General features: G+C 44.4%; 1 protein-coding gene and 1 long non-coding RNA gene across 3 annotated transcripts; one reads left to right on the top strand and one right to left on the bottom strand.

Moving 5' to 3' along the window:
* Positions 1-139: 139 nt before the first annotated feature.
* On the top strand, positions 140-24,308 carry LOC144119854 (uncharacterized). The gene is made up of 3 exons (XM_077652377.1): positions 140-281; positions 20,104-20,348; positions 24,291-24,308. Exons 1-3 carry the CDS (start codon positions 140-142, stop codon positions 24,306-24,308), a joined length of 405 nt encoding a protein of 134 aa, XP_077508503.1.
* LOC144118759 (uncharacterized) lies at positions 1,536-15,897 on the bottom strand. Of its 2 annotated transcripts, none has more exons than XR_013312133.1 (4): positions 15,737-15,897; positions 13,764-13,961; positions 10,872-10,949; positions 1,536-1,802 (listed from the first exon to the last, which is right to left on the bottom strand). It is a non-coding gene; the product is annotated as an uncharacterized LOC144118759 (long non-coding RNA). The 2 variants fall into 2 exon arrangements; XR_013312132.1 differs by lacking the exon at positions 15,737-15,897 and adding an exon at positions 14,701-15,446 and having other exon boundaries at positions 1,539-1,802.
* Positions 24,309-24,563: the final 255 nt, after the last annotated feature.

The following is a 24,563-nucleotide window of genomic DNA, read 5'->3' on the forward strand; positions in this document are numbered from 1 at the left end:
ATATTCACAGCTCGAGCGAGAGGCACTGGTATTCGGAGTCACGAAATTCCGTGATTACCTTCTAGGTCGGGAAATTACCCTGGTGACTGACCATCAGCCATTGCTGGGCCTGCTGAGATCAGACAAGCAGACGCCCACAATGGCCGCCGCACGGATACAACGTTGGGCGCTCCACCTGGGGGCCTACCGGTACCGGCTACAGTACGCACCAGGACGACTGATGCTGAACGCTGACGCCCTAAGCCGACTTCCGCAGCGTTCTCCGGAAGCTGACGACGACGGTGAGCCGCCTGAATATGTGCTGTCGCTGAACTAGCTGAATTATGGCACTGTGACATCGCGTGAGCTGAAGGCATTAACGTCTTCTGACCCTGTCCTGGTCGAGGGTCAAACGGTACATACTACATGGGTGGCCCAGGAACGCAAACAGAATAACCCGGCCGTACTGCCGTTTTTTGACCGTAAGCTCGAAATATCGATAGCACATGAACTGGTGTACTGGGGTAATAGGGTCATAATACCGACCGAAGCTAGAGAGCGAGTGCTGAATCTTCTACATGAAACGCACCAGGGTTCACCGGCAATGAAATCTGTCGCACGTTCTTTGTTCTGGTGGCCAGGCCTCGACAGAAATAATGAAGAGCTGTCTGCTCAGTGCCAGAACTGTGTGCAAAATCTGCCGATGCCAGCCGCGGCCACCTCCGTTAACTGGCTTGAAACAGGCGAAACGTGGTCCCGTATTCACATTGACTACGCGGGTCCGATCTGCAGAAAAATGATACTCGTACTAGTCGACGCACATACCAAATGGCTCGAAGCAATACCTTTTGTCACACGCTTCAACGCAGACTACCATTAACTGTCTGCGTGACATTTTCAGCAGGTTTGGAATACCCCGCACGATCATTTCTGACAACGGAACCCATGGCCTATGGGAAAAATACACTCTACTGGGCATGGTGGAACCCGGCACCCGACATAATGGTGGATTATGGTGATGGGCAATGGTGTGTACCCAACATATTGTTGGGTAGTGAGTGCCCAACATATTGCTGGGTGTTGGTTATCATATTGGGTGCCCAGCATAGTGATGGGTACTGCTGGGTGTAGGGTAATACACTGTTGACTGCCCAGCATAGTGGCGGGTGGTCGTGTGTGGCGGGTAACATGGTGGGCACTTTGGATGGACAGCATAGTACCAGGTACTGGTTGGTGCAAGGCATTATGGCGGTCATTGCTGAGTGCCTAGCATAGTACAATGTAGAATGCCGTGCATTGCTCAGGTGCAGCTATTATGGCAGGCAGAAACAGAATATTGAGTGATGGCCATAACGAGCAAGCTGGGTAGCAGCATGAGTGGCGTACGCATGGTACTACTGCTTTATACTGTGGCTCGGTATGCTCGACATCAGAAATTTGATGAAACAGCATGTGGAATGGGACTCAATAAAATATTACAGGTACCGGATATAATTATAATGAGAGACGCTGTCTAAACTCTATATGATGCATTACACTAAGATTAAGGAGCACATTCACTGCATGATAAACAATAAACTGATGCGCTGCAACCTGCAGAGCATAAATTATGGTGATGTAAAAGGAAAAATACAGCTGTCTCCTTGGCCTGTTTGCAAACAGAGAAGAACAACCTGCTACGATCACAGGTTTATTTGTATGCAGAGCTTGTACGGCACAGCCACTGGCTTACATAGTGCTGCTCAACGATATTTGTGCACTCATGCACAGCAACGCTCCTGGGACAGCATGGTGTGGAAAGGTCATCGATGTCTTGCCCAAGTCTGTAAAAAAGGAATGAGGATGATCACCTACAGGAATGGCAGCAGTACAAAAGTATTAATTTCTTGCCATGTTACGAATCCTTCGGGCTGCAATTCAGTAAACTACCACAAGAAGTCATTCCCTCATACAGCCTCTGCAGTTAAGATGGGCATGTACTAATTAAGGAGGCACTGTGGACTCCATCTAATTTTATTTCCATGCAAAAACTGAGTCACGGACTTTGTGGCACTTTCTGTCTACATTAATCGCATTGATTGCAGACAACCGAATTTAGAAATGGGACAATTTTCCCACTACTCAGTTTCCAGATTCCATTTGTGAGGTCAAGACCAAAAAAGACTCTGTGATGACTGTTTTGAAGTGAATGGTGGTGCAGCGTACCTTCAAGCATATGCTCACAATAACTGCCATGAGACCACCAGTTTGCTTGTGAAAACGACCACTGGTAGTGGTACCTGCACTTTATTACACACTGGCTTCAATACCTCTTTTCAGTGAAAGTAGGTTCTTTCAAATTAGAATGCAGGAATTTATCAATACAGAACATCATCATCATCAGCCTGACTACGCCCACTGCTAGGCAAAGGCCTCCCCCATGTCCCTCCAATTAACCCTGTCCTTTGCCAGCTGCACCCACCATATGCCTGCAAGCTTCTTAATTTCATCCCTCCACCTAACTTTCGGCTGCCCCCTGCTACACTTGCCTGCTCTTCAAATCTGCTCTGTTGAACCAACCAACATTTACTGATTTCTTTGTTACCCCTAAATGCCCTCTACAGGAGCAGCTGGGATACCTTTTAATATTACATTAAACAGATGAAAGATTAATAAACAAAATTAGCATAGCCAAAGGCAAGCAGGCCGCTACTCATAGCTATTTGTACCTAGCACAAAAATATGAATATATGAGCTCTTCTCATCCAACCATTCATAGTTCATCGAAATACAAAAATATGATTTCAATTCAGTTTTCAAATGGAACACTTGTCACAAAAAAAATTTCCCTGCAAAAAGTAAATATTCAAACAATAAACAGGATAGCAAACTGAAAATATGTGGTTACCTTTAAAATCCTTCAGACCCGAGAAAAGAATCTTTTGGCTGCAGTGCATACTTAAGTCTGACTAAGCGTAACTAGTACTGTACACAGAATATAAAAAATCTGATCAGGAAATCATTTATTTCTGCTTTAATTACTATGTACGTATTCTACTTATGCACTATAGAAAGCATTCAATCATTAGCTCCTTAGCCTAAGCAAAGGTATACACCAGTTAAGACGGTGAAATGAACTAGTTGGTAAGAATTCATACTCAAGTAATACAATGCAAAAAAATACTAACACCAAGAGAACGCAAACCCAGTCCTGACTCGCAGTTTAATACACAACAGAAACTTATTTACAACCTCAAGATATGCAGTGTGGGAAGGTGCGCAATCCAAAAAGGCCGCAACAGGACACCTGCCGCGCCAAAAATGCAGATTTCTTATATTAGTGAATGTAGAGACTGTTGATGCAATCACCTCTATTTCTCCTGATATGAAAGCCTTCTGACACTTCCCACATTAACTGATCCCAGTGAAAGAATATGAAAGAATAAAAATCTTAGTCCTATGCAACAAAATTTTTCTTTCATCCTTTCAACTGTGCCGTTCACACGAGGCACAGTGCGCTGAAAGGTATGAGCTTGTCTGCGTAACTAGATAAAAAATTCGCTTCCTGCTGCCCGCTGACACCACGGCGTCTGACTGATATAATATTGAAGACAAAACATTAGCACCTATGGCACCAACAATGGCAGGTAGCCTGTCTTGTGCCTGACACCAAACTCAAGCGGTATGCAATCTTCCTTGGTGCGAGAAACCACACATACTTTTACCTCTAACTCACATTGCCAAGGCCTTGAGATAGCTTATTAAGGTAGCATGACAGCAACCTTGTGCCCTACCGGCCTATCCTGAGCTGGTGTTTTCACTTGGCCTTGTATCAAACCTGCCCACACATATACAACCAGATCTTGTGAATAGCTGGTTATTGCTAATTTTTTAGACTGAATGGCAATACCATATGATGGTGGCAAAATCTACTGAGCGTTGACTTGAAGTACAAGACATCTCTTCACCAACTTCGAATATGTCAACAAGAAACTCAGGATAGGCACTTTTGTCCTTGGGTAGTAAGCCTAGCAAACACGCCATGCTTTCCCCTCCATAAGAGCATCAAGGAACTGCAGTCTCTTCGTCTGGCACTCCAATCCCATGCTTTCCTTTTTGAAGGCCTTACAAACATGAAGTAGTTGTAACTAAACACTTGTAAGGCAAGGCCTTGCAAACTGCGCTAAATGTTTTGGTCCACACACACAAAGAAAATATTACTCAGGATAGGAGCCACACCTAAGCCTGCCCAAACTTCTTTCTTGCACACATAAAGTCCCTTCTGTTCTCTCACAAACATAGAATCAAGGTGAAATTGCAAAATCTTGGAGACTGCATCAACAAAAATACCACAGTTGTGGTCAGAAGATCTTTTGCACAAAGAAAAAGAAAGAAATGAGCTTGCATGCGTTCAAGAGTGGTTCCTATCGTGAGTGATATTTCCCTTGCTTGTGTAGACCAAAACATTGAGCGCAGTTTTAAAGGCTTCGCCTTGCAGGTGTTTAGGTACAGGCACTTACTTCGTGTTAGGAAGTTCTGCCAGCCAGCCTAGAGCCATAGTTGCAATGCTGCGGGTTATCAATGAGCAAGGCTGGGGATTAGATTTCAGTGCTCAAGCACCACATGAAGGAATTTTGTAGTTCCTTGATGTATGGCCTTTGTCAAAAATCACAGCCTAGGGAGTTTGCTTCCAAGCTGCATAACGAGGGCCCTTGTAGCAACCTGGGAAGCCCTAGATTTCAGTAGTGTGAGGATGAGAGCTCCTCTTACCTTCATGAGGTTTAGAAACCTGGTGATAGGTAACGAGACACTCACCATGGCCGAGAAGCAAACTTCTTGGGCTCAAAATTTTTGACAAAGGGTGCATGTATGCAGGTGAGACCAAAACACATTTGCTGGGTGTATCACCCGAGGTCAAACAAAAAGCAAACTTGTTTTGAGCTTCACGGCAGCATATTCAAAGGAGGTAAAGAGGGGTATTGTAGTCTCATGTTTGAAGTCAGTGCCCGTGAGGCCTTGCCAATATCAGACTGCCTCTAGCTTTGGCCTTCAGCATTTTTGGTCTCTTTATGATGAAGCTGGCAAGCCCACACCTGTTACCGCGTTGTGCCACGTTTGGACAGCAGAGGGAAAAGGATGAAAAAAACACCATAAGCCTTTGTTCCATAGTGCTAAGATTTTAATCTGTCATCTGGACCAGTAACGTGGGAAGTGTGGACAATGTTTCATATAAGCAGAGGTGGAGATGACTGCATCAGCTTTGCCTCTGTGTACTTGTATGATAAAGGAATCTGCATGTCTGACTTGGAAATGTCAGTGTACACATGCCCAGCTGTGGCCTTTCGGTTTGCGTGCATGTTTTTTCCACAGCCTGTTTTTTGGCACAATGATTTCTACAAAAAACCACAATTCTGAAATGTTGCAGGGAGCAGAAAACATCAACTTGACATTATATTTTGCCACCATGTATTCTAGAATCTTGCCAATACTCTCCTAAGGGGCAGAAACATGGAGGGTAACGAAAAGTATTCAGCGTAAGTTTAGGACAATGCAGTGAGCTATGGAAAGAAAAACGATAGGTGTAACATTTAAGAGACCTGAAGCAGGCAGAACGGTGAGGGAATAAATGCGGGTTATTGACATGCTACCGAAATCAAGAGGAAGAAATGGGCTTGGGCAGGGCATGTAATGAGAAATAGATAACTGCTTATCCTTAATGTTAACGGAGTGGATTCCAAGGGAAGGCAAGCATAGCAGGGGGTTCCAGAAAGTTAGGTGGGCAGATGAGAATAAGAAGTTTTCAGGAATACGGTGGCCACAGATAGCAAAAGAAAAAAATGGGAGAGGTCTGTACCCTGCAGTGGGCATAGTCAGGCTGATTGAAGTTATGAGAGAATTTGCATAATTATGGTTGTAGTATGCACTTTGATCCAGTTATCTGTTCAGTTTTTCTCACACTGTTGGTCACACTGTAAAACTGCTTTTACACCGTTTCTACCACTGCTCGCAAAAGTGGCAAAGGGAAGAATCCTGTTTTCTGTCTCGACTTGTATTTTACTCAGCTCTGCCTTTAGAGGGTATGAGCTTACGACACGGTCGTTTAACTAGATAAGACTGCGAAAAATAAATCGCCATGACTTCTTTCAATATTCTAGAAATATGAGCTCAACATATGCTCCTGTTTAAAGGAGCACTAAAGAGGATTCTGAGCTCACCTTTTTATGATGGGAACTCGGTCTACACGCTGCAAGCTTTCTTAGAGATTTTGAATTGTCCTGTGGAGCTGATTTTCATATTACATCGGATGAAACGTCCTGTTTCCCACCTTTTTTGTTTCTTTAATTGACCAAGAGCAGGAGTCAGCCAATTTGAGGAGTGCCTTACAGTCAGTCACATGGTGGCTTGCCACTTGCCATCGGCGGTGTGATACGTATTAATACGGGGAATGATTTGTAAAAACAGACAGTCCACAGAGATTTTTATTTCTGTGGGCCTAATTGGCAGCTATGCTGTCTGCAACTGAAACTATTCGTAGAAACCTGAAAGCAAAGCAAAAGCAAGAGCCGCCTGTGACTGGCTGAAGGCACTCCCCGCGCTAGTTGACTCCTCCTAGTCACAGAGGTCAGTTAAAAAAAATGGTGGGAGCAAGGACATCTAATCCAATTTAACAGAGAAATTGGCTGCACAAGACAATAATTTGAAGTTTCCAAGAATGCTTGGACATGTAGATAGAGTTTTCATGGTAAAAATATGAGCACATAATCCTCTTTACTACACCTTTAAAGAACTGCATTGCATCTGAACATTTCAGACACTTTCCTTGCTGCACTTCCAAAGAACAGTGAACGTGAATAAATATTGAGACTTCGGGAACAATCAAGCAAAGTTGGCATCATTTAATTTAACAAACCATAAAACCAGTAAAAGATCATTTACATATCTCACCATTGTTAAAATCTGGACATCACATAAGGCAATTGCTAGCTCTTTTGTGAATGTTGCTATAGTCGGATACATACCAAGAGAGAAGCAGCAGATACCATTCAAAGGAGGCCCTTCAGCCGATCACGTCGAACGATTTTCCTTATGCCATGGTTAATTTGCTTTCTTCTGGCTCCCCCTACGACACCACCCTAGCAGGACTGAGGAGATTAAGCACATTTTGAGAATAAGTCCTCGCCATTGGCTGGGTGCAATCATTTGAGGGGGATTTGCCGCTTTGTTTTTGAATTTCACCTTACTATATAAAAATTTCACGAAATTTGTTACACCCGACCAAAAATCAAAACGTCAATCTTGCACAAAAACAGGCTTTGAAGTCTCACCATTTTTTCACATTCACTATGCACCACTTTGGAAATTCCACAAGACGAGTGTCTCAGGGGTTTAGATTCAAGCTAGTCACTTGAATGCATCATGTTACACCGATACGCCTAGAATAGCGACAGAAAGGGCGCATATTTATTTTCCGCATCCTTAACCTGTTGCACGGGTAAAGAACCTTCCTCCTGTAATTCTGCTGTCGTCAGCACCTAACAACTTCAGACAGAGCCGAGTAACAAAAAAGTCGAGAGCCTTCAAAAAGCAGGCTTCCCTTACCGCCTTTGCAGGCAGTGGCAAAAACAGAGCTGAAGCAGTGGTAGAAAGTTCCCAACAATGTGAAAGACGCTGAACACATAACTAGATCAAGTATGTGGCACTACCAAAAATAGTACACAAAATTTCTCTTAGCCTCCAAAAAAGTGGTGGCAAAATATGTTGAGCTAGTGTTTTCTTCAGCACCCCCTCCACCCATATACTTATTAAAGGTCAAGTTAAATGTTTTTAATTCTATCACTCCTCTTGCATTTTAGTTGAGGTTGTGATTACTTAAGGTGGAGATGCACATTTGTCATTGCTTGCCAATTGACAGACTTAAGTGTTCAACCATCTTCGAATTCCTTAAAACCATCACAGTTTATTACATTACTAAGGCAAATCTTATCCCAGCTTGTTTTTACGAAAAATAATTTCCATGCCAAAGCCGTCGTCTCAAGTTTCGAAACACGTGTAACAATATATAAATAATAAACTCGAAAAAAGGTACAAAACTGTGCTTTTTCAATTTTTGATGTAATTTTATGTTCTCACAGTAATCATTAAGACTATTTTCTGAGTTGCCTGGCGGGCAAAGAAGCCAAAAAAATGTTTCAGCGATTAGAAACTATAAGCAGTCAGAAAAAATTTCTTAATTCAATTAAAGTAGCTTTTGTGCCATATTAAGCTGTGAATTCATTGTGAGGTGATAATAGTAAAAATATGAAAGGTAGTAAGCTGCACATTACCATTGAATGCAATTTATTCTGGAGAGTGATTGAAGTAATTTTTGTATTAGGCGAGAAAACACTGTTGAAAGCTGAGCACCGATGCCAAAACTCAACGTTGCTCTGTGCCTGCTCTTTACTGCAGTGCTCACTAGAGCCGGTTGCAAACCAAATATAAGCAGTGCTGCAAGGTGCTCCAAATGGATGTTCCTATGTTTGTGGGTTGAAAGGCCTGGTGGCATGTTCATCCATGTTTTAACACTTGAAACAATTGGGTCACTGATTACAATGTAATTCTAGTATGAACAGTTGAAGCACCACTGGCTGTTTCACACGGAGAGAGAAACTGGGAGTGCAACACCGTCACGCTTTGAGAACCGCTGCTGCCAAGAGCCGGCTAGAACGGGCACATATTTATTGTGCATGTACCTTTGCCATCAATTCTCCCCAGCTGTCGGCAGCTGTGCTTTGCGAAGCACAGCAGCCATCCACTCCCAGTTTTCCCTTAAGTGGGAAAGAGCCTGCACATGAAGACGATGTGACGAAACACTACTGTTCTTTCCAAGGTGCTCTTTTAAACCACTTAGTCAGTTCAATTTGTTTTTCTTGAATGACTTCAAGGAAGCAGAAGACAGCACCATCATTTCATAGTGCTTCTTGCTTCTGTGCAATGAGGAGCGTGGCTGCAGTGGTCTTTGGTCCGCATCTCCAGTTACCACGAGGGTTGACTTGATGCTTCTGCTAAGTGGCCATTTAATTTTTATTTTTTGTAACCGTGCCCTTGAGTAGACCTCTGTACTCTAGAAGCTGAAAGCATTCAAGCCCAGCACACCACCTGCAGCACTGCTTAAACCTACACTTGCAGCTGGCTCCAGCACGCACTGTACTGAGGAGCAGGCAGGGAGCAATACCACAGTAGGGCATTGATGCTTTTTAGAAAAATTACTCGAATTAAACTTGTGATAATAAATGCGACTGAATAGTATTGTGTAGCTTACTGCCTTTCTTATGCTTACCAGGACCACATCACTATGCAACTGACAGCTGAATATGCCGCAGAAAGCAACTTTTTTCCAATTTAGAATTTTTTCTGGCACGACTTAGGTTTTCTCATCACTGAAACATTTTATAGGCTGCTTTGCCATTCATACAACTTCTGTGAGACCATAAAATTTGGTAAATAGTTTCAAAAACGGATAGCTTTCCACCTTTTTCAGTTTAAAAATAACGAAACATGAAACAAATTAATTTCAAATTTTTGTAAGTGAAAGCATAATGTCTAGTCTAAAAAAATTGATAGTCATGCGTTCTTTATTAAGCCAATTGAAAAGTGATAGTGCATGCATGTGGTACTTCAGATATCTTTAGTGCATTCACCTTTCCACTGTGCAGAAAACATATAAGATCATGCCCCTGCATAGTGCTTCACGTTTATGATGTGCATGAGTGCATGTCTGTGCGAGCACATACTAAAAATAAAAAAAACAATTTACAATTTCATAATGCCTGCTGCCAGCCCAAAGTAGCTGATTCGATGGTTGAATTGAGAAAGAAGCTGCTTCACCAGCTGCATAGCAAGCATACAAATCATGAATGTAGTTCTGAGCTTTGCGGTTCTGATCTTGCTGTGTACAATGGCTGTACACAGCCAGAGTGCACAGAATGCCCAGCGAAAGCTTCAGCGCTGATGTTTGCAGCTAACCTTTCTTTCAGTTATCGCTTTTGCGCTGTTTTAACTACGAGACCCTTTGCACTGTCGGCTATGCTCGCCATGCTGCCTTCTTCGCATTTCGATGGTAATGGCCCCATATGGCAATATAGCGTTCCTCCAGAGAGCTTACGAGTAGGCCACTCACTACCACGGCTCAAATCTACAATGGGTGTTACGTGTTTCTCGCTTTTCTTACACGTATATGTATAAGTGTTGTTTTCTGGTTAAAAAGACAAGTGTTTTCATGTGATCCTACCTTACCAGTCAAGCCTGACTTAGTACTTCCCTTTAGTGCCCCTTTAAGATGGGGCTACAGCACAAATTTTTTTGGCAAAAACAAGCTTGGATAATGATTCTTCTAGTAAAAGAATAAACTACATGCATTTTTTAAAGAAAATCGAAGATGCTCGAACAAAATCTGGGTAAGATGGCTTGGAATGACCCAATTTCAAGTTTATAAACTAAAATACACCATCACAAAGTTATTCAGTCTTGTCACATGTCAGCTGCACAAAAAACACGCACTGACGTCTCATCAACCGGTGTCTGCTGAAATTGCTATTTTTGTGTTGTGTACCCAGATATCTCATCCAATCCACTAGATACATCATGATACTTATGTGAGCACACTTATCAGTTGTGTTATAGGCAGCACCTTTCCCACAGAATGATGTATGAAGTCTTCAGCATACTTTTCTGTGAATACATCACAGTGAAGGGATAAGGAAAGGCAGCTGCTCTACAACACAATAATGCATAAACGATCATTGACCACAGGTCTTTTCTCCTCCAACTGCACCAATAACCCAGTGTCATTAAAAACTTTAGGTGCTCTTTGAATGACACAAGAAAGTTTTACTGGCTGAAATGAAACAGTTATGGTATTAGTGTGGCCACACCTGGATGTGCAGGTAAAGCAGTCAGACCCCATGACACGGCACAGCTGTGCAACAAGCAGGCAGTGATATTCTTGCTCTCTGCAGTAATAAAATGAGAAAAGAACATCATCATAAAAATCAGAAGCATTCAAAGCAAACAAAAAAACTATAGACAATATACCACATGCAAAACGGTTTTGGGGCGGTTGGTTCAGCATTTTCCGAAACAGCGCTCGAAGAGACAGACAGAAGGATGAGAAGCACTACACACATTGCACTGAATTAACAGAATTTTATTCATTAAGCATTACAATATACACAGTGCAGAAAAAAGAGCCAACAATCAGTCCCATCACAAGCTCCATCGTTATTCTCATCTTTCCCTTTCCAGAAATACCCTTTGTTTCACTAGAAGCGATAGCAATGCACTTCTCACGCATGTCTTTTTATAATCAAAGATTATATGCAATACACTGATAGTTGACTGAAACAGAGATAAAAAAGCACAGGAAATAATTGAGCGTAAAACAATGTTTGATTATAAAGACACATGCATAAGTAGCACCTCCCTATCACTACTAGCAGAAGAGGCATTTTTGGAAGAGGGAAGATGAGGGTAACGATGGAACGTGACAGGACTGATTGTTGACTGTTTTATCTGCATTGAACATATACAAAATGCTTCATGAATAAAATTTAGTTGCCAGTTCAACATAGCATGTGCGTCATCATTCTGTCCACACCTTCCAGCATTGCTCAGAATAATATATACCAAAGCTGAAGTGCATCCAGCACACGAGGTTTTCCTCTTGGGTTGGCCCATACAAAAACTGCAGCTTATAAGGTGCAAGCTGCACGCATGTCTCACCATGGCCGGTCTCGAGGGGAACGTGTGCTCTATTTCTTACGGCCTGTGCAAAGGGGTCTGTTTCTGCCTCTTGGCACATCGCGGTGGGGTCGCCACTGCCCCACCGCTGCATCCGCCATTCACGCGGGAGAAGGTGCGTTCGCTCCCAGTTTGGTCCACGTCATTCGTAACCATCACGCCCGTATGTTTCATCCTTTGCACTGTATGCAAATACTGTGAATCAGACCCCTTTCCTTTGTTTTGCCATGTGAGAAATCTGAAACGAATTAATGTTTGTGCATGCTTGCCTTCAGTTCGACTGTGCATGATAGCATGTATTCTTCAAGCACAAATGTCAACCGTTCTACACTTTACATTTCAACAAAAGTCAAGACTCTCAGCCTTTGTAGTTCATCTTCTGGCAGGTCTGCATCAGTGTGCAGAATGATGTGCCTTGTGGAGCATTAGCATGACAATTTTCAAAGTGTAAAGAATTATGCAGCATTAATATAGCTCCTGAAATTTCAAGCACAGCTGCTTTAGCTTTGCAAAACAGTGGCATTAGCAAGAATGTATGCTGCACCCGAGCAAAGTGCATCATATAATTCGTGAATGGAATGGGCACTGAAAAACCCCAAGACTGGCCACAGGAGCACAGTGCGATGACAGCACATTGCACACACTTAACGTCCAAGAGGCATAGATCTGCTCCTCTTGGAAAGGCATTTTGAAGTTTGCCGGTGTCTCATGACTGTCCATTCCCCCAGATGACAATGCATAAATTAGTTGTTGAAAATAACTGCCAGCAAGTCAAAGTTCGGAACTGCGCTTTGAATAAAATCAGCCTTCGCTAGCAGACTTATCTCAGAGGCAATGACAGTCAGTGTGATGCAGTGTATTCTGCATTTGTACAGCCTCCTCACTGCTTTTGATAAACCTCCCAAGAACATGAACTTTCCTCATATCAATAAGGAAACGAAGTTACACCCAAAAAGATTAATCTTCTCAACCTAGCGTAGGTAAATTAAAGCACTGTGCAATGTTTTATGCTAGTTGGCTTAGCTTAAGGTGTAAGGAGCTGAAAATTAAGGTTTGTGATACTGACATGTTAATAAGTTCCTGAATTTAAAAAAAAATAGAGGGCAGTGAACATTCAACCGCACGCACAGCTGGCCATAATCTCAGCCCTTCTTTTATAAAAATGTTTAAATGAAATATTTTATTGGTAGCTTCTTCAGGGTATGCTGCAAGTTAAATGTATACGTCGACAGCAAAAAAGGGTGCTCTTTATTATTGCTTAAACAATTCATCGGACATCATTTCGAAAATTGCAATACTCAGTACACGTCACTATCTGTGCCAGCACACACAACTTGTACTGTTGCTTTCTGGTGATGTTAGGCAGACAAGAATGCCTACAAGCAAACTTGCGCTTAACCCAAAAACTGCTCACTGGGAAAACTCATGTCGTCAAACATCTAGCAGTTCGGCGGCAGCAATAATAACACCAACATCACAGTTTTTCCTGATACTTGCTAACACATTAGTCATAAGTATTCCTTCGAGATATCGATACAAGTCTCTCGTTTAAGGAAGTTGGGAGGTATATGGGGGGTAAAATAATTCAGAACATGTGAAAAGTGATAGCGTAATTAGGTATTATATATATTGCCCCGCAATATTTATTTGACAGTCAAATGTTAGTGTATGTGAGTCTGACTACGCTCTACAAGTATCATCTCAAGCCAACAGCCAATAATGGCGGTTCAGGATTTACCACTCACACGTTGCGGACACTTTTGCCCTCGATGGTACATTTTTATGAGGTGAGCTCAAAGCTCACTGAGTTTTCCTTCTCTTCCCCTTAATATTAAGCATCATTTAATCATGGACCATGAGACGTGCAAGAAAATCATCAGAGTACTTCCTTCTGGATGAGAACTGAGTGATTCCTGCTTTTAAATATTTTCACCAAGCACATTTTGTGATGAATCTGTGCACATGTGGGCTGCACTGAAGACGTACAGGCTCAGCATGGTTTTTTTTAATTTCGGTGTTGCACTCACCATAAACCAGTGGCCGACAGCGCGAACCAAGTGAATACCACCCACCACCGCAGGTGCAGGTAGGGAGCAAGTGTTCAGGTCTTCACGCCTCTAGCAACAGCAGACGGAGTAACTTCTAGAGAAAAACTCCCATTGCGTCTGCGGTGATTGTAAAGGCCGCAGGAAAGAGTGAAGTGGTCCCCTTGACACCAGCTTGGCCTGATATGCATACAAATGGCAAAAGTGCATTCAGAATGGTTCTGAAAATCCAATGACATCATCTTCAAGCCGTTTTGACCACTTGTTTTGTAGAATGGTGAACACATTTGCACCAATGACTTCGTTTCTTTAAAAAGACCTCAAATGCGATGCCTATGTTTTATCTACCTATAAGAACACTTGTAATATATTTGAAGATTGCTTCGAGGCAGTTTACTGATGGAAAAGGCTGAAATGGTCAATTTTTCCAAATTTATTTCCCCACCAGTGCGGGCCACATCAAACTGAACACCTGTAACCCTTATTGCCGTACTTCATGTCTACCCCTCATGTAATAATACCCTGTAATAGGGCCTTTGAGTATGAATATATAAATAAACAAGTAAATACCCATGCTTGTAAATACACGCAGAACACCAGGGGGACCATTACCAAAAGAGAAAAACATTCTGGGTGGTTTGTTTCATTGTTAGGTAGTAATGAGCATGTAAAACTTGTTTTGTAATGTATCATATTTGTTTGCCGGCACTTGAAGCAAAAGGAACGCGAATCCCCGAATCCTACAAAGGGTTCAACATTTTTCACATACTGTAATGGCTGAAATGCAACTCGTTTAAACCAGCATGATTATACAATGTGTACTGAAATGCAAAAGCTTATTTAAATGCTGTCCTGAAACAAGCCATAAAATAACACTTTGTCGGAATTCACGCGCTCCTTTTCATTCCATACAACTCACAAAGTTTACTTTTACGAGGAGGCAAGATCCGTGCTGTAGGCTCCAAAGTGGATGCAGACGAGCCACATGCAACGAGCCATGATCCACCTGCGAACACTCGTTACTAGAGAGCATAGTGATATAAGAAATGAAAGAATGTGTCAAAACATTGATTCCCCTCAGTTATGAATAGAGAAAAAGAGAAAACTAGGATATTTAACGCAATCAGCTCCCCTAAAATTGCAGTCTGTCAACACAAGTACTTCTGTTATGACAACTGCCAAAACCAGTTAAAGCACCAAGTAAACTCCAGAAAAATAAAGGCAGCACATACAAAATGCGAGTATGTGTGAAAGGATTCAGCAGGCATTAATTACGCATTGTAGCACGCAACAGACGTGACGCCCTTTATATTCCAACCAAAATTTACAGGAGCAAAAAGACGCAGAAACACAAAAAGCTTGACAAATGAGTGTTCAATTTTTAACAGTGATTAGCAAATGGTAGACAGACGCGCTGAAGCTTCTCCACATACTAAATGCCTGTAAAGAGAAGCCCATTCCTGTATATTATGGCATTCCTTTTGTGAAAAGAACCACACAGGAGAACTGAATGGACATGCTCCGAATTATAATGCATCTTTTCAGCTAATGATAAGGATTGCAAGCGAATAACTCGCCGAGTTGCACAATCGCAGCATTTGAAAGCTGGCCTGCAAGTACTCTCGTTGCCGCTTACTTTTGCACTGAGAAATTTTACATTGTGATAAATAGGCGCACTAAAGTTTCCGTTCAACGGATTCACTACAGGCACGTAGCATATATTATAATCGGCGACAGCTTTCTGTGGCTGCGAAGCAGAAAATACGAGCGCGAAACGCCGGCTCTCACCAATACCACCTAGAGTCTAGGTGGTATTGCTCTCACGCACGCGCTCACGAACCAACGACGCAAGCTTGTGAGCCGGCGGTGAGAGCTCGTAGCTTCCGCTGCATAGTCACTCCTTCAGAGGCAACTTCACAGAAAGCTGCGTCCGAGTCTAGACAGAATATTCTTACCTTGAAAACTCCGTTCGTGGCGAAGTCACCGGCACCGAACCATTGGCGCAGACATCGGCACAAGACCTGCTACACAATGAGCACATTCTATCACATAAGAAGCACATTAACAACGTCGATGCACTGCGATTTCAAAACAGACTGTACACCGACTTCTTTGCGATGACCTAGAACAAAAAGGCACTGACTGGAAGAAGCTTCGTCGGCTGCCACTGACCCTGTTTGCCACGTACGGCGCGTTTATAGCGGTACGCGAACCTACACTCTTTTGTGGTTACATACGTGCACGAGCCACACTACAATGCAGGACGGTACTGCACAAAACACTGAAAACCCCATCCTCGTTACACCCGCGCAAACAACGGCGCACGCCTTAATAGACGGGAAAATAACATCGACGGTATAGTGACGGAGGTGACGAAATCCACTTGCTGGCCTGGCCCTCTGCCGGGCAAAAACGCGATGCTGAGTTTCAGTTTCGGTGTTTTGCGAAACGACTGGTATTTCTTCACGGCGGGCACAGGGAAAGTTTACACACAAACACTTGCTGGTATTCTACCGCTTTGGAGGGCGCAAAATTGCCAGCAGCTACTAATATCGCGAGGAAGAGCAAACGATGCAACGATATTTTTATACTTGGATGGCGGTTCAGAATTAATGCTTGAGGAAACAGTGTCTTGATAGATCCGCAACACGAATTCACGCGGTACGAATTCTGTCCACTATTTCGCTTGCCCTGCGGCTGTCTCCGTCTCCTCTCTCTCTTTTTTGGGGGGGAGGGATCTGCGATGCATCTATTGGGATGTTCAGTGCATTCCACAGTTTCTTAGCGGCAGTCCCTACGTTATAAAGACGTGCCGTCGTCGAAATTGCTTTCGTCAGCCGCAAGTAGAGATAGTGTAGAAGTCAGCGTCGAAGTGGTAGTATAAAGACCGCAATTCCTCGTATGCAGTCAACTCGCGCGTGCTATGCAGATATCCAGCTCGCGCGCAGCAGCTTCAGATTTGATGGCCTTGCCAAATACACGATCGCTAGCTGCCCTGGCTCAATGTGTGCCGGCTTACCTGCAGGTCGGAATTTAACACGACAAACCACCGCTATGGGTTCCCGCATGCCCAATATCGTTTGATCTGTGCCCACCTAACCTCCCAACATTTTCTACTCCCACATTCAAATGTGTTCACATGGCCACCATCGTGTCCGACATCCCCAGTTAGCTTCCCAACAAATGTCCGGCATTTCCAGCACGTTCCAGTATGAAAGTCTTTCTTCCCGGCATGCCCGGTACTTTCGCGACCATGTCCATTATGAATGCCAGCATAAATCATGCTGGTTTTTCCGGATAGTGGCGTAAAACGCATGATTAGACCGGCGACGACACCCGTCTTAAAAGTACAGGCGCATCAGAAGGAAACTCTGCTGGACGAGAGGAGGGCTGCCGCACATCAAGAATGCTCAAGGTAGGGTAGTACGAAACATAATAACGCATGTTGCTCCTGGTCTAACGCTCGTTGTTATCGCTGTGGACAACATGGTCACCTCGCAAGGAAATGTAGAAGCCGCGGAGCTCGAGAACAAGGCACGGCGAGGACGGCGCAATCTAACGCCCTCTTGGGGACGGAAACCTCAGCTGACCAGGAACACGAAGCCGCCCACATTTGGGCTTTGGTATCAACAAACAGGCTGTCTGGAACCGCCGCTCCGCCGAACATTTGCTTGGGACGGCGTGCAGCTGAGCATGGAAGTCGATACCTGGTCGCCCGTTTGTGTCATTCCGCGTCAACTGTACGATAAGCATCGCGGGCAATGGCCGAAGCTAAAACCGTCCAGCCTGAATTTATCCTCCTACACAGGACGCCTTCCAGTATTTGGGCAGCTTGAGCTCCAGGTTTGTCATAAAGGGGCGGCAATAAAGTGTGCACTGACCGTGTTGGGCTGTGCGGAACCAAGCCTCTGCGGTCGCGATTTAATCGAGCAGCCGAACAGCGCAGCTGTTCCGGTGATACGTTTTGTCAAGGACTCAGCGTCAAGAAGCAAGCGAATCCAGTGTGAACAGCATATTCCATGACTACCACGACGTGTCCTCCGAGGAACTGGGACTAATCAAGGGTCCTCCAGCCAGCCTGCACATGAACGAAGGCGCCGTACCCAAGTTCTGTAAGGCCAGACCCATTCCATACGCGCTACGCGAGCGAGTGTCACTTGAACTGTACCTTTTAGTATCTCTGGGCGTACTGTCGCCGGTGGCACACTCTGAATGGGCAACGCCCATAGTCACAGTTTCCTAAGAAAGACGGCGCAGTAAGGATCTGCGGCGATTTCAAGGCCACAGTAAATTAAGCGTGTGCAACTGAGCAATACCCATTGTCAATCACTGAGGATATGTTTGCCCAACTACACGATGGGGACTATTTCAGCACTCTGGATTTACGGGATGCATACAGCCAAGTGGCGCTAGATGATGACGCTAAGAAACTTTGTGTCATTATTACGCCAAAAGGGCTATTTTGCTACAACCGGCTTCCTTTCGGGATAGCCTCTGCGCCCGCGATATTCCAAAGAAAAATGGATGAGGTTTTGGCTGGCCTTCCAGGAGCGCAGGCTTATCTGGACGATGTGCTCATTTCCGAAAGAGCGAGTGACGACGGTGAGGCTGAAAAACGTCTTGGAGCGCTTCCGAAAGCGTGGGGTAAAGCTAAGGTTCGATTAGTGCAAGTTGCGCAGCCCAGAAGTAACTTATCTAGGACATCGCATCGATCGCGATGGGCTTCATCCGACAGAGAAAAACCTTGACGCTATCATGCCGGCGCCCAGCCCATGTAATGTCGGCGAGCCACGTTCGTTTTTGGGTATGGTTACTTTTTACACGAGGTTTCTGCCGAACATGTTAACGACACTTACTCCTTTGAATCAACTGCTTGAAAAGAATGCACGCTGGCAATGGAAACAGCCTCAAGAGCTTGCATTTGATCGTGTCAAGCAAAACCTTAAAACAGCCAAGGTTCCCGTACATTTCGACCCTTCGAAGGAATTTAAACTTGAATGTCACGCGTCTCCGTACGGTGTGGGAGCTGTTTTGTTTCACAAGACTGGTAACAATCACAGGCCCACCGGGTTCCGCTTGCGAACATTAACGCAGGCGGAGCGCAAATATTCACAGCTCGAGCGAGAGGCACTGGCACTGGTATTCGGCGTCACGAAATTCCGTGACTACCTTCTAGGTCGGACATTTACCCTGGTGACTGACCATCAGCCATTGCTGGGCCTGCTGAGATCAGACAAGCAGACGCCCACACGCCCACAATGGCCGCCGCACGGATACAACGTTGGGCGCTCCACCTGGGGGCCTACCGGTACCGGCTACAGTACGCACCAGGACGACTGATTCTGAACGCTGACGCCCTGAGCCGACTTCCTTAGCGTTCCCCGGGAGCTGAAGACGACGGTGAGCCGCCCGAATATGTGCTGTCGCTGAACTAGCTGAATTATGGCGCTGTGACATCGCGTTAGCTGAAGGCATTAACGTCTTCTGACACTGTCCTGGTCGAGGTCAAACGGTACATTCTACATGGGTGGCCCAGGAACGCAAACGGAATGACCCTTGCCGTACTGCCGTTTTTTGACCGTAAGCTCGAACTATCGATAGCACATGAACTGGTGTACTGGGGTAATAGGGTCATAATACCGACCGAAGCTAGAGAGCGAGTGCTGAATATTCTACATGAAACGCACAAGGGTTCACCGGCAATGAAATCTGTCGCACGTTCTTTGTTCTGGTGGCCAGGCCTCGACAGAAATATTGAAGAGCTGTCTGCTCAGTGCCAGATCTGTGCGCAAATTCTGCCGATGCCAGCCGCGGCCACCTCCGTTAACTGGCCTAAAACAGGCGAAACGTGGTCCCGTATTCACATTGACTACGCGGGTCCGATCTGCAGAAAAATGATACTCGTAGTAGTCGACGCACATACCAAATGGCTCGAAACAATACCTTTTGTCGTACGCTTCAACGCAGACTACCATTAACTGTCTGCGTGACATTTTCAGCATGTTTGGAATACCCCGCACGATCGTTTCTGACAACGGAACCCAGTTTACCAGTCAAGACTTCGCGTCGTTCTTGGCAAACAACATTTTGCACCTTCGGTGTGCTCCATACCATCCCCAGTCTAATGGTGTGGCGGAAAGGGCAGTGCGAACTATAAAAGATGGCCTTCTAAAAAAGAAGGAAGGAAACCCTGGAAGAAAACCTGGTACGGTTGCTTTTTAGCTATCGGAGGACTCCGCGAAAATCGGGTAAATCAAATCCCCAGCAGAGCTGCTTTTGGGCTATGAAACACGCTCACGCTTGGACACATGCTTTCCTCCAGCACTTCCAGGACCAAAAGAGAACAACGATGACTGGCTGCCACTACTTGGAAGTGAGGTGTATGCCCGCAATTACGGTGCGGGGAGCAAGTGGACGCCCGGCCATGTGAAGACGACGTCTGGAGCGAGAATAGTGACAGTGGAAACATCAGACGGAGTCGTCCAGCGGCACGTAGACCAGGTCCGCCCGCGACGAGAAGCACCAGGGGATAACCCGGCAGAAACTACAACCATCAATAATTACGGAGTGCGAAGCAGAAGTAGGCGGTAGGACAGTTCGAAAGGATACCGGGAAGCTATCTCAGGTAACGAAAGATCTGATTAAGAAGCGCCAAAACATGAGGGAATCTAACCCTACCGAAAGAATAGAACTAACGGAGCTATCAAAGTTGATAAATAAGCTCAAGGTAGCCGACATAAGGAAGTTTAATGTGGAGATAACCGAGCATGCTATAAAATGAAGGTAGCCTAAAAACAGTGAAGAGGAAACTAGGCATAGGTAAAAACCAGATGTATGCATTAAGGGACAAACAGGGCAATGTCGTTAGCAATATGGATAAGATAGTTAACGTAGCCGAAGAATTCTACACAGACCTGTACAGTAGCCAATGTAATGAGAGCGTTAATGAGAAAGACAGCAGTGCACAGCAATGCGTCATCCCGCCAGTAACGAGAGATGAAGTAAACAAAGCCTTAGAAGCAATGAAAAGGGGAAAAGCAGCTGGGGAGGATCAGGTAACAGCAGATCTGTTGAAGGATGGAGGGGACATCGTGCTAGAAAAACTAGCCACCCTGTATACGCAATGCCTTATGACCTCGACTGTACCAGGAGCTTGGAAGAATGCAAACATTATCTTAATTCATAAGAAGGGAGACGCCAAGGACTTGAAAAATTACAGGCCGATCAGCTTACTATCCGCTGCCTACAAAGTATTTACAAAGGTAATCGCTAATAGAGTCAGGGCAACGTTAGACTTTAATCAACCAAATAATCAGGCATGCTTTCGTAAAGGATATTCCACAATAGATCATATTCACACTATCAATCAGGTGATAGAGAAATGCGCAGAATATAACCAACCTCTATATATAGCTTTCATTGATTACGAGAAAGCAATCGACTCAGTGGAAACCTCAGCAGTCATACAGGCATTGCGTAATCAGGGGGTATAAGAGCCTTATGTCAAAATACTGGAAAATATATATAGCAACTGCACAGCTACTATAGTCCTCCATAAAGTCAGCAATAAAATTCCAATAAGAAAGGGCGTCAGGCAAGGAGACACGATCCCGCCAATGCTGTTCACCGCATGTTCACAGGAGGTATTTCGAGGCCTGAATTGGGAACAGTTGGGAATAAGAATAAATGGAGAATACCTAAATAATCTGCGATTTGCTGATGACATTGCTTTGCTCAGTCACTGAGGAGGTGAACTGCAAATCATGATCAATGAGTTAGACAGGCAGAGCAGATCGATGGGTCTAAAAATTAACATGCAGAAAACCAAGGTAGTGTTCAACAGCCTAGCAAGGGAAGAACAGTTCACAATTGGCAGCGAGAGCCTAGAAATTGTGACGGAATACGTCTACTTAGGGCAGGTAGTGACAGCTGATCCGGATCACGAGAGGGAGATAACTAGAAGGATAAGAATGGTTTGGTTTGGTTTATGGGGGTTTAACGTCCCAAAGCGACTCGGGCTATGAGGGACGCCGTAGTGAAGGGCTCCGGAAATTTCGACCACCTGGGGTTCTTTAACGTGCACTGAGAAGGATAAGAATGGGGTGGAGCGCATACGGCAAACTCTCGCAGATCATGAGTGGCAGTTTACCAATTTCCCTCAAGAGGGAAGTATACAACAGCATAATCTTACCGGTACTCACCTACGGGGCAGAAACGTGGAGGCTAACGAAAAGAGTTCAGCTTAAGTTAAGGACAACGCAGCGAGCCATGCAAAGAAAAATGATAGGGGTAACGCTAAGAGATCGGAAGCGGGCAGAGTGGGTGAGGAAACAAACACTGGTTAATGACATCCTAGTAGAAATCAAGAGAAAGAAATGGGCTTGGGCCGGGCATGTAATGCGAAGGCAAGATACCCGCTGGTCCTTAAGGGTAACGGAGTGGATTCTAAGAGAAAGTAAGCAGAGCAGGGGGCGGCAGAAGGTTAGGTGGGCGGATGAGATTAAGAAGTTTGCAGGCACAGGGTGGATGCAGCTGGCAAAGGATAGGGTTAATTGGAGAGACATGGGAGAGGCCTTTGCCCTGCAGTGGGTGTAGTAAGGCTGATGATGATGATGAACTACAACCAACACACATTGCAGTGAGCCAGACCAAGCAAAACAACTACAACGTACAGAAACGGAGAAACCGGATGACGGCATGACTGCTCGGCGCACCCCAAATGGCACCGGTTCCCCATATATTCCGGTGGCCCCGTTTAATACAGGTGTCGCGCAACAAACTCTGAGACGCTCAACGAGAGAACGCAAGCCAGTACAACGCTTTCACTTCTGAGGGGAAGGAATGTTGCAACATGATGTGTTTTCGAAGTGCGCGTGCGCGCACCTTTTATCGCCTAATCTGGCGATCCTTCAGAGCTTCGGACTATCACGACTAACACGTGCTCCTTCCTATCTTCATGCCACTAGGCTACTTACAAATACGCCCTACACCTATGAATAAACATTCATTTTTGGTTCTACTGACTGCGCTGCTGCTTCCCTGGTGCGGCGTTACTGCGAGCACGCTAAGGCTATGCTACGCAAACCTTGCTTGCACATCTGGTCTCACGCACAGGACCGCATTACCGAAAATCAGGATAGAAACCAAGACCCCTTTCCAGATCCCTCTTACCACTTCATACCTATTTAATTCCACAGTGCCCTATTTTTCATGACAGCTGCGTTCCAACTAGCTTTATTCTTTACATATTTTTCATGCTCTGTCAGATACTCAGCACCATTATTTATCCACACCCCAAGATACTTGTACTCATCAACTACTTCTAGAGTGAACTTCTGTATTCTATGCTCGCCGACCTCTCCATATAATATGATAACTGCAGATTTTTACTTACTAAACTTGAAACCAAATCCATCTCCCTCTGTACCGCATATGTCTATCAACTTTTGTGAATCTTCCTTGTTGTCAGCCATTAGAACTATATCATTGACGTATATTTGTCCCGGTAATGACTGTTTATTCAATTCTCCTTGCTTGAAAAAAGAAAGGTTAAAGCCTAGTCCGCTCCTCTCTAGCTTGGTCTCCAACCCTTGCAGGTACAACATGAACAACATAGAAGACAGAGGACATCCATGCCTAAGCCCCCGCTGTATCTCTACAGGCTCTGATACATTGTTTCTCATGTTATAAGCACTTTCGTATCTTTATATATATCTTTTAAAAGATTAATTACTCCATCTTCCACATCCAATGTGTCCCGTATGTCCCACAGATACTCTTGAATAACGTTGTCGTAGGCTCCCTTAATATCCAGAAATGCTAGCCATAGGGGACTGTGTTCCTTTTCAGCAATCTCTATACACTGCGTCAATGAAAACAGATTGTCCTCCAACCTCCTTTGTTTCCGGAACCCATTTTGTAGCTCCCCTGGCACCTCCTTCTCCTCCACACAAGCCTGCAATCTGTCCCTTATAATCTGAATCAGAGAGAGAGACTTTTTAATGAAGAAACAGAGAATTTAGCCGGCGTTTCAATATCGCTGGCATACTACTCTGCGTAGGGAGGGGAATTTGGGAGATAAAGACTGAAGGAGAGCAGCGTGGAAGAGGTGGAAAAAAAAATCACCACCCTGTACACCACAGATGTCACTGTTATTGCACGATAGTTACTTACGTCAGCTTTGTCGCTCTTTCCCTTATATATCACGTTCATTCTAGTTAATCGCCATTCATCGGGGACTTTCCCATCCAATATAATGACATGCACTACCTGTATTATTGTTTTCTTGAATTTTGGTCCTAGCTTCATTATTAACATAATCGGAATACCATCTGGTCCTGTTGACGTGCCACTAGGAACATTCTTCCCTGCCCTTTCTCACTGTCTTTGGTCAAGTGAAGCTATTGCAGTAACCGGTCTATCCTCCATCGATAAATTATGTGCAACATTTCTTCTTTAAATTTTTGTCATCCTTGTTCCTATGCGTTTTATCGCTTCATCCCCTTCTAGTGGAATACCCTGATCTGAAACAATAAACCTTTGTTCTAGCCTAGTCTTATTACTCATTGCATTTAGATGCTTCCAGAATTTTTTGGGCTGCTTTTCTATTTTTTATTTACTTTTGACATCCATTGGGTACACTTTCTTCTAATTTTCTCATTAACCAAATAGGATGCTTCCCTTCTACACTTAATGAAGGTATCCTATTTTCTGTCTACTTCAACTTTTGGTTCCCCCCCATTCTTGAAATATCTGTGTTTCCTGGACGCTTCCTGACCTTTC

Source organism: Amblyomma americanum, chromosome 2, assembly GCF_052857255.1.
Source record: "Amblyomma americanum isolate KBUSLIRL-KWMA chromosome 2, ASM5285725v1, whole genome shotgun sequence".
Classification (NCBI taxonomy): domain Eukaryota; kingdom Metazoa; phylum Arthropoda; class Arachnida; order Ixodida; family Ixodidae; genus Amblyomma; species Amblyomma americanum.